General features: G+C 45.6%; 1 protein-coding gene across 2 annotated transcripts in view; it reads right to left on the reverse strand.

Annotated features, from left to right (window-relative positions):
• The window catches only part of FGF13 (fibroblast growth factor 13), a 612089-nt gene that overhangs the window by 76414 nt on the left and 522642 nt on the right, over window positions 1-13033 (reverse strand). The window contains exons 1-2 of one of the 2 annotated variants that reach the window (XM_056130212.1): window positions 4912-5254; window positions 2811-2921 (exon numbers count right to left, since the gene is read on the reverse strand). In XM_056130212.1, coding sequence (XP_055986187.1) covers window positions 2811-2921; window positions 4912-5098 — 298 coding nt within the window. In that variant the 5' untranslated portion in view covers window positions 5099-5254. Of the gene's footprint in view, window positions 1-2810; window positions 2922-4911; window positions 5255-13033 lie in introns of those variants that run through there. The other variant, XM_056130211.1, reaches the window with a different exon arrangement.

Genomic DNA, 13033 nt, shown 5'->3' on the forward strand with positions numbered 1-13033 from the left:
CTCATGATGAGATCTTATTGGACTGACATTTACCATTGTAATAAATCTCCATAAGGTCAGCTAAATGCATAATTATCAGGCATCATGTTTTTAGAAACAGATATACCTGGGTAAATGTGAACTGGTTTGTTTAATCATGATCTTGATTCCCATGTCAGAATTAAATCAACAAAATTAAGAAAATTGAAGAAAAATAGAACAGGTTTGATGGAAACACCCAAAATTAATTTAAAAAACAAAAATGTAAACAATACCAGCAAGAGCAAGAAAATACTGAATCAATATAAGAGTGACAGTTGAAAACAACAAATTGTGTTTTTGTTCAATGTTTTTAAAATCAATAATGAGTACCAAGAAAAGTTCTTAGCTTTAGGGGAAAAACTTCTATGGCCAGAATTCTATTTTAATGATGTTAATGATTTATATTGTTTCACGATGCCTTATGTGAAGAGAAACCAACACATTAAACTGTGATCATACATGGCATTAAGCATACAGTAAAACCCCACTGACTTCTTTTGAAATATTTTTATTTGTATGTTTCATGTCTGATAATACTTACCATTGGTTTACTCACCTCTCTTATCATTTCACCTGTCTAAACACAGCCTCTGGTTAGCATACTATGTTCTTTTAAGGTCTAACAATATTATTGGTACACAGTAATGCCAAATGTATTAGTGCTATAAAACAACCAAAGATATAAGCTTCATATATATGAAGGAAGTGGAGAGTAAAATCTATCAGATAATTTAAAGCTCCAGGGTAAGGAATGTAAACTTCATTTATTTAATCTGTATGAATACATGCGTCTGTGTGTGAGTATGTGTATATTCTAAAGTGATTACTTAGTATGACCTTGATAATTGGTGTTTCTTCTTATGGACTTGGGGGCCACACTAGACAGTACTCAGAGGATATTCTTGGCTAAGTGATCAGGAATGATCCCTGGTGATGCTCAGGGTACTAAATGTGGTGTCAAGGATCAAACCAGGATTAAACAAAGTGTCCACATGCATGTCAAGTGCCTTATTTCCTGGACTACGCCTCCGGGTTTGATCTCAAGCTTAATGTTATTTATATGGCACTGCAAATGAATCCTCTACTTTAAAAAAATATTTTCATTTCAGAAAACATGTGAGCAATAGACCCAAATATATTTCTCTGATTTTGATCTGGAGAAGAAGCTAAAAATAAGGGAAAAAATTTATTGGGGCTTCATAATCATGAACTTACCTTCAAGAAAGCCCAACAGATCCATTCCGCTGAGGCAATGTTGGGAAACATAGCGAGCAGTGTACGTTCTCTAATGCCTTCCTCTAATACCAATTTATAGAGACCATTTATGGGAATGTTTTATTGCTGATCATCATGTACCAATGTCTGTTATATGATTACAGTAAACTCTCTGTTTACACTTGACTAATGCCTTCAAATAGAAGAGTACACATAAAAGAACATCCTGGATGTTCTGTAGAATGTTAATATCACAACAGCAATAGCACTGTGTAAAAGTGTAAAGCACCATTTGATATGGCGTCTCATCCTAGGAACCAACAGAGCTTTCTTCAAGGGTAACTAAAGGTGACTTTCTCTTGAGGTCAACCCAAGTAGCATTCTCTAAGGGAATTAAGTATTTCACACTTAACAGGGGGACTCTTGTCTATAGCTTTGCTGTCGCTAGCCAAGCATCTCTTTGAAAGCCTAAGAAGACATTCAAAATGGCTTGCCTTGGCTGTTTTCTTAGGTAACAATGATGATATTTCTGGGAAATTCTTACATTCTGAGGAAAATAAGATCAAAATCAGAAAAAAATAGGGCGTGGATTCTTTGTAGGTGTTTTTAGTCTCTGTAGCAGAGACTAAAAACAGAACTTCAGAAATCTGTATATTACAAAATAATAATTATCAGTGAGGAGAGGGCTTCACTACTTTTGAGCTTGTTTGCATTTATTTGGGGCAGAAGGTATACCCAGCAGTATTCAGGGCTTACGCCTGGCGTGGCGCTCAGGGATCACTCCTGATGGAGCTTAGGGGACCATATGTGATGTTGGGGATCAAACCCAGGTGGTACCTGTGCAAGCTGAGTACCTCATCACGGTACTACTACTATTACTGTTACTGCAAATAAAACGTAGATAAGAAGAGGTTATGCAATATCTTCAAATCACCTAATTTCAATTATCACCAGTAAAACTGATTTAATTTTGATTTGCCATTTTAGTTCACCATTAAGGTCTCCAATTTAGTCCTTACTTAAACTATGGTTAAAATAAAGCACTAAGAAGAAATCTCGTTATCCACCCATGGAGGTTATTTCAATGTTCAAATCCCAGTTAGTCTCAGAGTTACCAGTGTGTGTGGAGGTGGGGGTTCAGAGAGAAAGGCTGAAAAGGTGAATCTTCGTGACATGAAACCACTCCTCACTCTTGGGCTGAGGTGGGCTCTTGGGAGTAGAGATAATGTGCTATTTCAGGATTAGTGTGTGGAACAGTCAATTCTCAAGAGGAGGCAGGAGTAATACAATCAACGGATGATCATAAAAATCTAACAAGTTTACTATGGAATGACATTTTGATTGTGCCTCAAACAGTGTGAACATCATTGATTAGGTCAGTATTTGCCATGTCGTCATGTTCAACTTCTTCCAGGTTAACCGGGCTAAACAGGATTGTATATCGTGAGTACATTTTAAATTCGTTTGCAGGAATCATAGCAAGGATTGTTTATAAAAGGAAAGAAAACAGCAAAAAACAACAACACAGTGTCAACTATAAGCCGGAAGAGACTATTTATTTTGCAGTTACTTACTGTATGTGCTGTCCTCATCTTTTGTTCCATCAATGGTTCCATCTGCCTGCAGCTGCAAGTGGTAGCCTTGTCGGCTGTATAGTTTGGTAACTATACCCTTAAGCTGAGGTTCTGCAACGAGAAGATGATTTTAATCACTTGAGAAGTTTTTACATGGAGTTGCAAAAACTAAGGAATTCAAAATCCTAATTTCATTTGCAAATTTTAGTGTAAAATGTCAAACTCCACCTCTGAAGACATCCTGGAAAAGAGAAAATAAAATTCTGAGTTGCCGAAGCAATCTCCAAACGAGAAAAAAGAATCCGCTTGATTTCTACCTAGGAACATGGGTAAAGCCCTAAAGCCTCGCACAGAAATCAACAGTTTTTGGTAGTGTGGTTTGGCATACAGAGTGGTTCTCTCTCTCTCTCTCTCTCTCTCTCTCTCTCTCTCATTGAACATTCAAACTGGGTTGGCAAATGGCATATTCTACCTTTTAACAGTGTGCCACTTTTCATGTGAAAGGAAATGGATAGATTCAGTGTCCATTTCAGTGTTCTGGACCAAGGGTCATGAAACTCACTGTCAGAAATTTCCTTCAGAATTACCTCAATTTGATTAAATAGCCCCAACGTCCTAAGAAGCTTGAAAATGCATATAATCTGGATCAAAGGATTTATATTTAGCAATGTGAGAAGTGATTGAAAAAGGGGAGGGGGAGAATAAAACAACCATTACCAGACACTCATTAATTATCTTCTGGAAATAAATTGGTGAAACAGCCAAGGTCTTTTGTTAGTGGAGAGGAAAGAAAATTAGTTCATATTTATTTTCAAGTTTAATCACATAAATATATTATGCAAAATGTGTATTCAAAAATGAAAATCATTTTCAATTATGAATCACCACAGATTAATAAACTACTCAATTATCAATAACAGCCGTGTTATCCAAATTTTGCTCTCACTGAATACAGACACCTGCACCGAAATAGTATGTATGTGATTACTCGGGCTACATAATCATGCTTTGCTAACCCCCCTTGTAAAGCCAGTCTAATTTACAGCTAATGCCTCGAAAACTTGGTGCAAAGCGAAAATGAATATCTGCGTTCCATTCCAGAGAGGGTAGAACCCATCCAGAGAGAAATAACAGAAGGGTAAACAAGTCTGAAATTCGGTAACATTTACTTAGTCCAAGGTAAGAAAGGAGCACGAAGGATGAATTTGGTTTTGAACGGCTAAACCCGCTGCCTGTTTGCCTGAAGAGCTCGCTTGACGCAACCTGACACCCAGCGCAGAGAGAATTTCCCCCGGCGTCGGAATATCCCGCTACTCTGATCAGGAGGCAAAAGAACCTACGATCTGGCCAGGACTTTGGATTCTCTCGAGTATTTCATGTTACTTGTAGGGAATTACAGTTTGACTAGTCAGAACGCATCACTAAGCTCCTTGCCACACGGTGCTTCGGCTCCACTTAGCCCCTCCAGCAAATATTTCGAAGCTGCACCCCAAGTCTGTCCGGGAAAGCTTTCCAAAAGTGATCAGAGACACAAAATGCCTAGAGAGCGGAAGCCCACTTCCCCTGGGGGACGCCAGCCTCCAGGGAAGGGTCGGAAACGCCGAGGATCCAGGCGACGAAGGGATTCCCCGCGTTTCCCGGGAGGTGAGGGGTCGGCAGGGGAGGGGTATGTTAGTGGCGTCGGTCCAGCTCCACGCACACAATTTCCACAACCGCACACGCGATGACCATGCCCGGGTCATGCCATCCTGGAACGCACACGCACATGTGGCCCGTCCGATGCAGAGTTCGCACCCCCGGGACTGGGGTACGGGGGTCCCCCAGGCTCTGCGCCTGTCCCACGGCTGTTGCACTGCAGCAAGCCGGCTCGTGTTAGAAGGGAGCCACCGTTCCCCAAGCACGCACCCCGGCTTGGTGACCGCGGCCGAGCCCTGGGGTTTGGAGGGGGGGACCGGCGGCGAACTCCCCTCAGCGCCACTGCACGCCCCATAGCCCCCTCGAAGCCCGGCAAAGTGAGAGAGGGGCGAGGCAGCCCACCGCACTCCACAGCACCCAGCTCCCCCCAACCCCCCAAATTCCCACTCCCGCCGCCCCTTCCAACCTGGTCTCCTCCGGCGTCTCTTCTTGGAGCCGAAGAGTTTGACCCGGGAAAAGACGTTTAACTTGTTTTTGTCGCAGCTGGTCTTCCCCTTGCTCGGGCTGCTGACACACTTGCAGGCGTTGGATTTCTCGCGCTCGCGGGCTTGGCGCTTCTGACGGATGAGCGAGCTGGCGATCGCCGCCGCCATGGCCACGACGCCCACCAGCACCACCACTGCTCCGGCCGCCCCGCGCGGGCCGCGGCTCCTCCTCCCGCTCGGCCGCCGCCGCCGCTCGCCGGCGTCTCCGGGGGCGGCCGCGCGCTAAGGGCTCGGCGGCGGAGGGGGGTCGGCGGGCGTGTGCCCCGCGATCGGGAGATGGAGGGGCGAGGGGGGCGTCGGGCGGCCGCGCGGACGATCAGAGACCCCCGCGGGCCGCGGGGTCCGAGCCGACGCCGGCCGTGCCGGGGCCCGGAGGCGGCGAGCGGGCTAGATGCGGCGACGGCAGAACTGCGCGGCTGCGTGCGCTCGGCCCCGGCGCCCTGAGGACACTGTGCGCGTCCGGGCGGCGCGGGTCGGACTTCGGCGGGGCCCCCGCCCCGGAGGAGCCGCGGAGGGGGGCGGGCGGCGCGGGAGGGGGGGGGGCGCGCGCGGGCGCCGGCGGGCGGGAGGCCGGGCGAGGGCGGGCGCGGGGAGGAGGGGAGGCGGCCGCGCTAGGTGTCAGGGGTGGGGTGGGGGAGTCCGCCCTCGCCCCCGGGGCCCCCCCCCCGAGACCCCCCCTACTAGTCCCGGCAACTTCTCGGCCCGGCGGTGTGGAAAAGTTGGCCTCGACCGGCCTTCCGACGGGGCTCGAACAGGTAACGGCCTGGCGTCATCGCGGCGGCAGCGGCGGCGGCTCCCGGCGAGGCACTGTCTCGGCAGCCGAATGCTGTCGCCGCCGGCACCCTCCGGAAGAGCGCGACGGCCTCCCTGGGGGGCCCCCTCCCTCCGCCGCCACGGCCCCTCCCTCCCGGAGCCCGGCCCGCTGGCGCCCGGCCGCCCCCCGCCCCCGCCGCACCCCTACCCCACAGTCCGGGGCTGGCCCGCGAGGGCTGAACACCTGTAGGGGCTCCGGCACGTCCCAGCCCCGTCCCCTCCCCGCCCGCCCCCCCAGATCGCGCCCCCTCCCGTTCCCAACCGGAGCTCGGGGAGGAAAGTGACGGGGGAGGCTCAGGGAGGAGGTAGAAGCCTTGGAGGAGACGGGGGAGTGGCGGCTGGGGTGTTTCCTGGGTGGTAAGTCTGAGTGGGTCGGAGGAGGCTGGGGTTGGAGACCTTGAGAAGTTGGTCAGCCCCTGTCCTCGTCTGGGACTCACCATGACCCCCAACCCGGCACATCTCCGCCCCTCCGCCCCCCGCTGGAGGACGGCCCCCAGGTACACTTGTAGCCTTGCTGGAAGGCGGCCAGGGCTCCCCAGATGGCTTCAGCCCCCGCGCCTGAGCCGCCACTGCAGAGCTGCGCCCGCACACCACGCTGCCACCCAGCGGTTTTTGCTGACTTTTCATTTCAGGCCAACGTGTGCCGTCTGAACCCCGTTTTCCCTCTGCGCCCCCTCATTCCCTGCCGGCTCCCAGCAGAAAGCTGGCGTCGTGTACCATACATAGTCAGTGCTGGGGAAACGCATAGCAGAGCCTCTCTTGTCTGGCCAGACTCCAGTCTCCTAATTTCCTTTTTTTTCCTCTCTTTTCTCTTTTCTGTTGTCTCTCTGCTCTCCAAGCTCAGGCCCTCCCTCCGACTCAGAAATCCAGTCTGACTGTTCTGCTGCCATCTCTCCCTTCCCTGTTTCTTCACCTCTTCATTTGCAGGACTGGAAGGGATGTTGTTTAAGTTCAAGAACTCTGCGAAATGGGGGCACACTGGTGTGGGGAGTATGTGCACCTAAACCATTGTTCACAGGATTGTAAATCACAGCCCCTCAATCAATAAAAACTTTTTTGTGGTTTTTGGTTGTTGTTGTTGTTGTTGTTGTAAAGAAGAATGCAGAAGAGAGGAGTAAAACCAGACATCATTGCTTTACTGTTTGACTTCATTTCTGATGCCAAAAAGGAAGCCCTTAATAGTAGGACCTCCGGGGCTGCTACATTCTCTTTCCTGAACCTCTTCCCTCATCCTTCAAGACCTTTATTGAGCTGCTGTAGGTGGACAAGGAAATGCTCAGCCTCCGGCCCTCCTTTTCTGGCCTGAACTTCCAACTAGGAAACATGTTCAGACTTCATAGTCTACTGGACCCGGATAAGCCTTCTGCCCATTTCATTTCACCCCTGGGGAGCAGCTGCCTGCTTTCTTCTCACTTTTTACAAGTGTCTCTTGTTCAAGCATGTCCCAAACACTACTAGGTGTCTGCAAAGGCAGGATGCAGGAAAGGATGCAGAGGCTGAGGCAGATCTTTATAGGACATTGATGCCAAATAGTCTAGTTCCTTGTACTCTTCCCCCTACATAAAAGTCTTACAGGTAGAAAAGAGGTTTAGCATTGCAAGTGAACGACTTAGCCAGTTCTTTGACCTTCTCTTCCTTGGGGAAAACCCTACTCTGTTCCCACTGAAGTTCAAATGCATTGAAATTAAGATTGGATCTCATTCCCCACTATATTCCTGTCTCCAGGTACAATGCCTGTTACAGAGCTGATGCTTAATAACAGCTGGACATAGTGGACCACTGGCTGATTTATATGGATTCTAAAGAGTTGGAGGATATTTCTCAGCCCAGTATCTTTGCTTTGGGTACTAGGTCACTTGAAGAGAAATACTCTCACTACAGTCTTAGCAGGGCCAGATATTGGGGTATCAGATAGGCGGTTAAGAGGTTCCCAACCACCCTACCTGTTTTTACCTGCTGTTGAATTCCAACCCTCAGGAGACTTATTTTCTTTGCTCTTGCTTCTCTCTTGGGATCCTGAACCCCAATAGGCATTGAAAAAGCAGAAAAAAAGAAGTGCTGCTCCAGAAAAGGGATAGAATGTGGGGAGAACAAGGTGGAGTCGGGGGTGTCATGAAGAACATGTGGATGGCTTTCTCGCTCTCTCTACTGATTTCCCTTTCCATCATTTTTGCTTACTTCTCCCCCACTCCAACTTTTTTCCTTTCTTTTTCTTTACTTCCACTAAGAAAGCAGTGTGTGTCTCATCACCATTCACCAGGTATTTTCAGGAAACCTGCAGGATTATGTTTGCAGCCACTGGGAGGTTGGGTATTAGAGAGAAAACACTCTGGATACTTTAGAAACACACACAGGAGGGAAATAGCATCAGAAATCTGTTACTAATCCCCATTCATTACTCTCAGCTTAAAAAATTTAATTAAGAGAGGCCAGAGAGATAGAATATCAAGTAAGTATCATCCCGTTTGTGGCTAACCCTCGTTCGATCCCTGCCATCATATATGGTCTTCTGAGTCCCACCAGGAGTGATGCCTAATCACAGAGACAGTAGTAAGTCCTGAGTAGAGTCGGGTGTGGCCCCAAACCAAAATACACGAGTAAACAAATTCATTAAGGGATTGAAATGCTGTGCTATAAACTCATGGAATTAAGGCTGATAAATGGGTTTTCCTCTTTTGACACATGACTGTCAGCCCACAAAGTGTACTTCTACTTTTGAATATTACCCCTTTACTTTTCTATCTCCATGGACAAGGATATGGCATAGGACGCCAATAGAGTGTGACTGATGAGATAAGAGATTAGGGTCTCTATGTGATCTCTCTGTCTATAGATCACATGCATTCTTTTCTCTGCTCCATTAAGAGTCTGCCTGTGATGTGACTGAGGGCATCCAGGGAAAAGTGGAGGAAAGCAATGTGACTTTGGCTCCAAATCATATTGTGTAATCAATTCATCCTTTCCTAACTCTCAGTGCTTCAAATTTGCAAAGAAGAGTGGATGGGAAGATGGTACAAATAGCTGGAGTTCATGTATTTTATGTTGAAGCCCTAGGTTTCATCCCCAGCACCACATGGCCCCTCAAGTTTTGTTGACTGCTCCCCCCAACACCCATCTGCTCAAAGCAGAGAAGTGTCTAAATATAATTCTCAAGTCCTCAAAGGAGAACAACGCTCAAACTTAGGAAGGAAGACATAGGGAAAGAATTACAGCCCACCCCAGGGAACTGCCTTTTCTGCTTTACTGCCACCCTAGGCCAGTAGTAGTATTGCACTTCAATGGAAGGAAGAAATTACCATGCCAATGATTTCCAAAATGCTCCTGATCTCCTGTCTTGCTCTATCACTGCTATTACACATTGCACCCTTGTTATGGAACTTCCTGACTCCCCTCCACATTCAGTTTTAATTTAATAATAAAAGAGGAGCTGGAGCAGTAGCACAGGGGGTAGGGTGTTTGCCTTGCATGCAGTCGACCCGGATTCGGTTCCCAGCATTGCATATGGTCCCCTGAGCACAGCCAAGAGTAATTCCTGAGTGCAGAGTCAGGAGTAACCCCTGTGCATCACCAGGTGTAGCCAAAAAAGCCAAAAAGAAAAGAATAAAAGGGGCTTGGAGGAGGGGAAGCAGGGAAATTACTAGAGATGCTTAGCCTCAGAAGTACCTGGGATTCAGTAGGTGGTGCTTGAGGGCCCTTTGTAGTGCTAGGGAGTGAATTCATGGCTCTGCACATTATAGGCATGTGCTCTACCATTTGGAATATTTACTTGGTCCCAATAGTATTTTTTATTTTTTCTTTGTGGGGCCACACGCAGCAGTGCCCAGGGCCTACCCCTGACTCTGCATTCAGGGATCAATCCTAGCAGTGTTCAGGGGACCATATGTGCTACTGGGGATAAAATCTGGGTCAGCTGTATGCAAGGCAACTCCCTAATCCACTGTATTTTTGCTCTGGTCCCTGGATTCTTAGCGTTTTAACACTCCCTGCTTAATCCCAGAGCTCCCAACTCTTGTTTGTGGGGATAAGTCCAGTTTATCAGACCTCTCCTCCCTACTATTTTGCTCTTGACCATATACCCTCCTTGATCATGTTAATATAGGAAGTCATTCTTACAGCCTTTCTCTTCATCTGAGAGAGTTCTAGATTGGATAACAGTACAAATACATTTTTATCCTGTCTTGATCAATAACTGGTTGTATGGCATTGGCCACATAATTTCTCCAATGGAGTTCCAGTTTCCACTCCTCCTTTAAAATAATCTTTTCGAAACTTTGTTGATGGGAATGTATACCAGTGCGCCATTATGAAAAGAATTATAGACATTCTTCAAGACATTAAAAATAGAACTAGCACATGATCTGTCATTTTCAGTGTTCTCATATATATCATCAGGACACAGAATCACTACATCAAAGACATATCGTAGCCCATGCCCTGTGAAGCATTATTTACAATGATATGGAAATAATGTAAGTGCCCATAAACTCAAGAAAGGATAAAGAAGATGTTGTATATGTACTCAATAGATTATCCTTTGGCGATAAGAAAGAAATCCTGCCACTTGTAAGAACATGAATGAACCTAGAAGGTATAATACTTGGTGAAAGAAGCCAGAAAAAGAACATATGATCTCATTCATGTATGGCATATAGAGAAAATAAATAGATAAATTAAGTGAAATGTAAACTAACTTTTGGACTCTAAGATTTATTAGTGGTTACTAGCAGGACAGGGGAGAATGGGGCATGTGTAAATTAGGATAAAAGGGACGACTGTAAGGAGAAGGATAGAATCAGACCTTTCATGGTTAACTTAATGCAGTCCATATACAGGTTAATTTCCTATGATTCACACCTGAAACTTATATAATGTTATAGCAATATGGAGCTTCAATTCTTAAAACACAGCAAAACAAATCTTTTTGATATGATTCACAATTCTTTCCTATTGTATTCTTGGAGCCCTAGAGTACCTGGAGGTGATGTAAGTTCCCTCATCAATGTTTCAATCACTGTACTTTTGCTCGCATCTATTTTATATCCTTCGGCTTATTGTAGGTTTTTCTTTTATTACAAACTGTTATGACAGTTTGTTAAAAACTAAACATTTGTAAAACTCTGGATAAGTTGCTCCTCAAAACTCTTTTCGGCACTGGGAGCTAACCTTTCGTATATTTTTGCATACACTGCTATTCCTCCTAGATTTATCTTTCCCTCCTCATACTTTTCCTCCTTCCTTTTCCATTCTCACCCCCCTCTCGAACATAGTCTCTAAATTGGACTCCCACGAAAACTACGAAAGTCCCCCTGGTGCCATTCCCCATGGGTACACTTGAGAACCAGGTTTTAGCATTCTTTTCAGAGTTATGTGGGTTATCAGAGCATAGAATGCTGAACATTCTGTGCCAATCTCTTTTGGCAGACCTCAGATGAGCCGTGGAGAAGCTAAGGGGACCTGCTCTCAAGAGGCATCTCCAAGGAGAAAGACAGAAAGCCAAACAGATGTGCCTGTGATGAGTAAAAATGAGAGAATTTAGACAGCCTAATCAGGAGCAGCCTCACTATCTTTTCAGCAGGAAGGAGTTGGCTGTCTTTCTGAGACTGCAAATGAGCGATTTCAAACACCCTTCCCTCATGAAGATAAACATAATCACAGCCACTTGCCAGTTGGCTCTTAATCTCTGCTGAAAGTCCATCAAAACATAGGAGTGAACGGTTTTTAGGCCAAGGACTGAAGTTTGGCTCAAAGGGGGGAAAAGAGGCATGTTCAAGTGCACCAAGGTCAAGCAACACTGGGGTCATGCAGTTCACCGAGTCAGGCAGCAGATGACACAGACCAGAGACAGGGACACCTTTTGATGTCTACCTGATTATGTCCAAAAGCCCTGAGAAATGACTGGATAGAAATACTAATGACAAGATTAGAGAAAAGCCATTAGAGAAGGCTCTTACCCCTTAAGTCCAAGCCGCAAAAAAAAAAATGCAATTGAATGAAGTCTTCTTGGTGTCACAGTGGAATTCCAGAGATAGAAAGAGTGACTACTGTATTTGGTAACATAACTTGACACATTTATTAGGTAGCAAATAGCCCTTCCTAGTAAGATTGTTTGGGGAAATTATGCTTCAGCAACAAAGGTCTCCAGAACCAATTTTTAAGAAATTGATCGGTTCTCTGGATTTGCGTTCAGAATAGAAAGCAAGGGAATCCTAGGCAGGGTTGCATTGCACTATGATGTAAGTTGGTCTTCATCGTGTCTTCTCTTTGAGATTAATCTGTAAATGCTTAAGCAATAGGATTTATTGAAGCTACCTCTGGTTTATATCTAAAATCAATTGGGAACACATTGATTAATTCTGATCCTTACAGAGAAAAAAAAAACTCTCGCTCACATAAAAATTTCATTGTTCAGTCATAATTTATGAACATTAAAACCATAACACACACTGATGATATTAATCATATCAATGAATTCAGTTCTTTGCCATTTAATTAGCCATTGCAGCTTCAACATCAGGAGTTCGAAGCCCCTGATTACCTGCTTGGTTATTTAATCAAGAGAACTTGAAGTGGAGGTGGCTCTTGATCATAAGGAGAGGACATAGGGAAATGAGCATAAGCATCAATTTTCCAGACTAATTTTTATACAAGGAAAATATCCTTTTCAGCGAGGTCTGTTACATACCAGAGTTGACTGTTGATTCTTCTCTAGGAGAGCTCATGCTCAGATAACTGGGTATGGGGCCAATTCCCCCCATTGGCTCTCATGGGGCATAAAACTACACTATTGGAGCCGGAGTGATAGTACAGCGGGCAAGGTGTTTGCCTTGCATGCGACTGACCTGAGTTTGATCCCCGGCATCCCATATGGTTCTCCAAGCACCGCTAGGAGTAATTCCTGAGTGCAAAGCCAGGAAGTTACCCAATAAGCAAAAAAAAAAAAATTGGGTGTTACCCAATAAGCAAAAAAAAAAAATCAAAACTACACTATTACCTAAACATACATGAAACAAAACCCAACAGGGGTATTTATGAACAAGAAGACATCCTTTCTAGTGCCTTTTCTTTTGGAATCATGTTTAAATTGGTTATGTATGTGATGGGAGTCACATGGTGGAATAAGGAAAAATTCATGTGGAGAAAATTTTGTAGATACAATTAGCTTCTTTTTGGGTGGAGGGAGTCCTAAGTAGTGCCAAGAGGAGCCCAGAGTCACTTCTGGCAATAATCAGC

This window comes from Sorex fumeus, unplaced genomic scaffold, assembly GCF_029834395.1.
Source record: "Sorex fumeus unplaced genomic scaffold, SorFum_2.1 ptg000075l, whole genome shotgun sequence".
In the NCBI taxonomy this organism is placed as follows: domain Eukaryota; kingdom Metazoa; phylum Chordata; class Mammalia; order Eulipotyphla; family Soricidae; genus Sorex; species Sorex fumeus.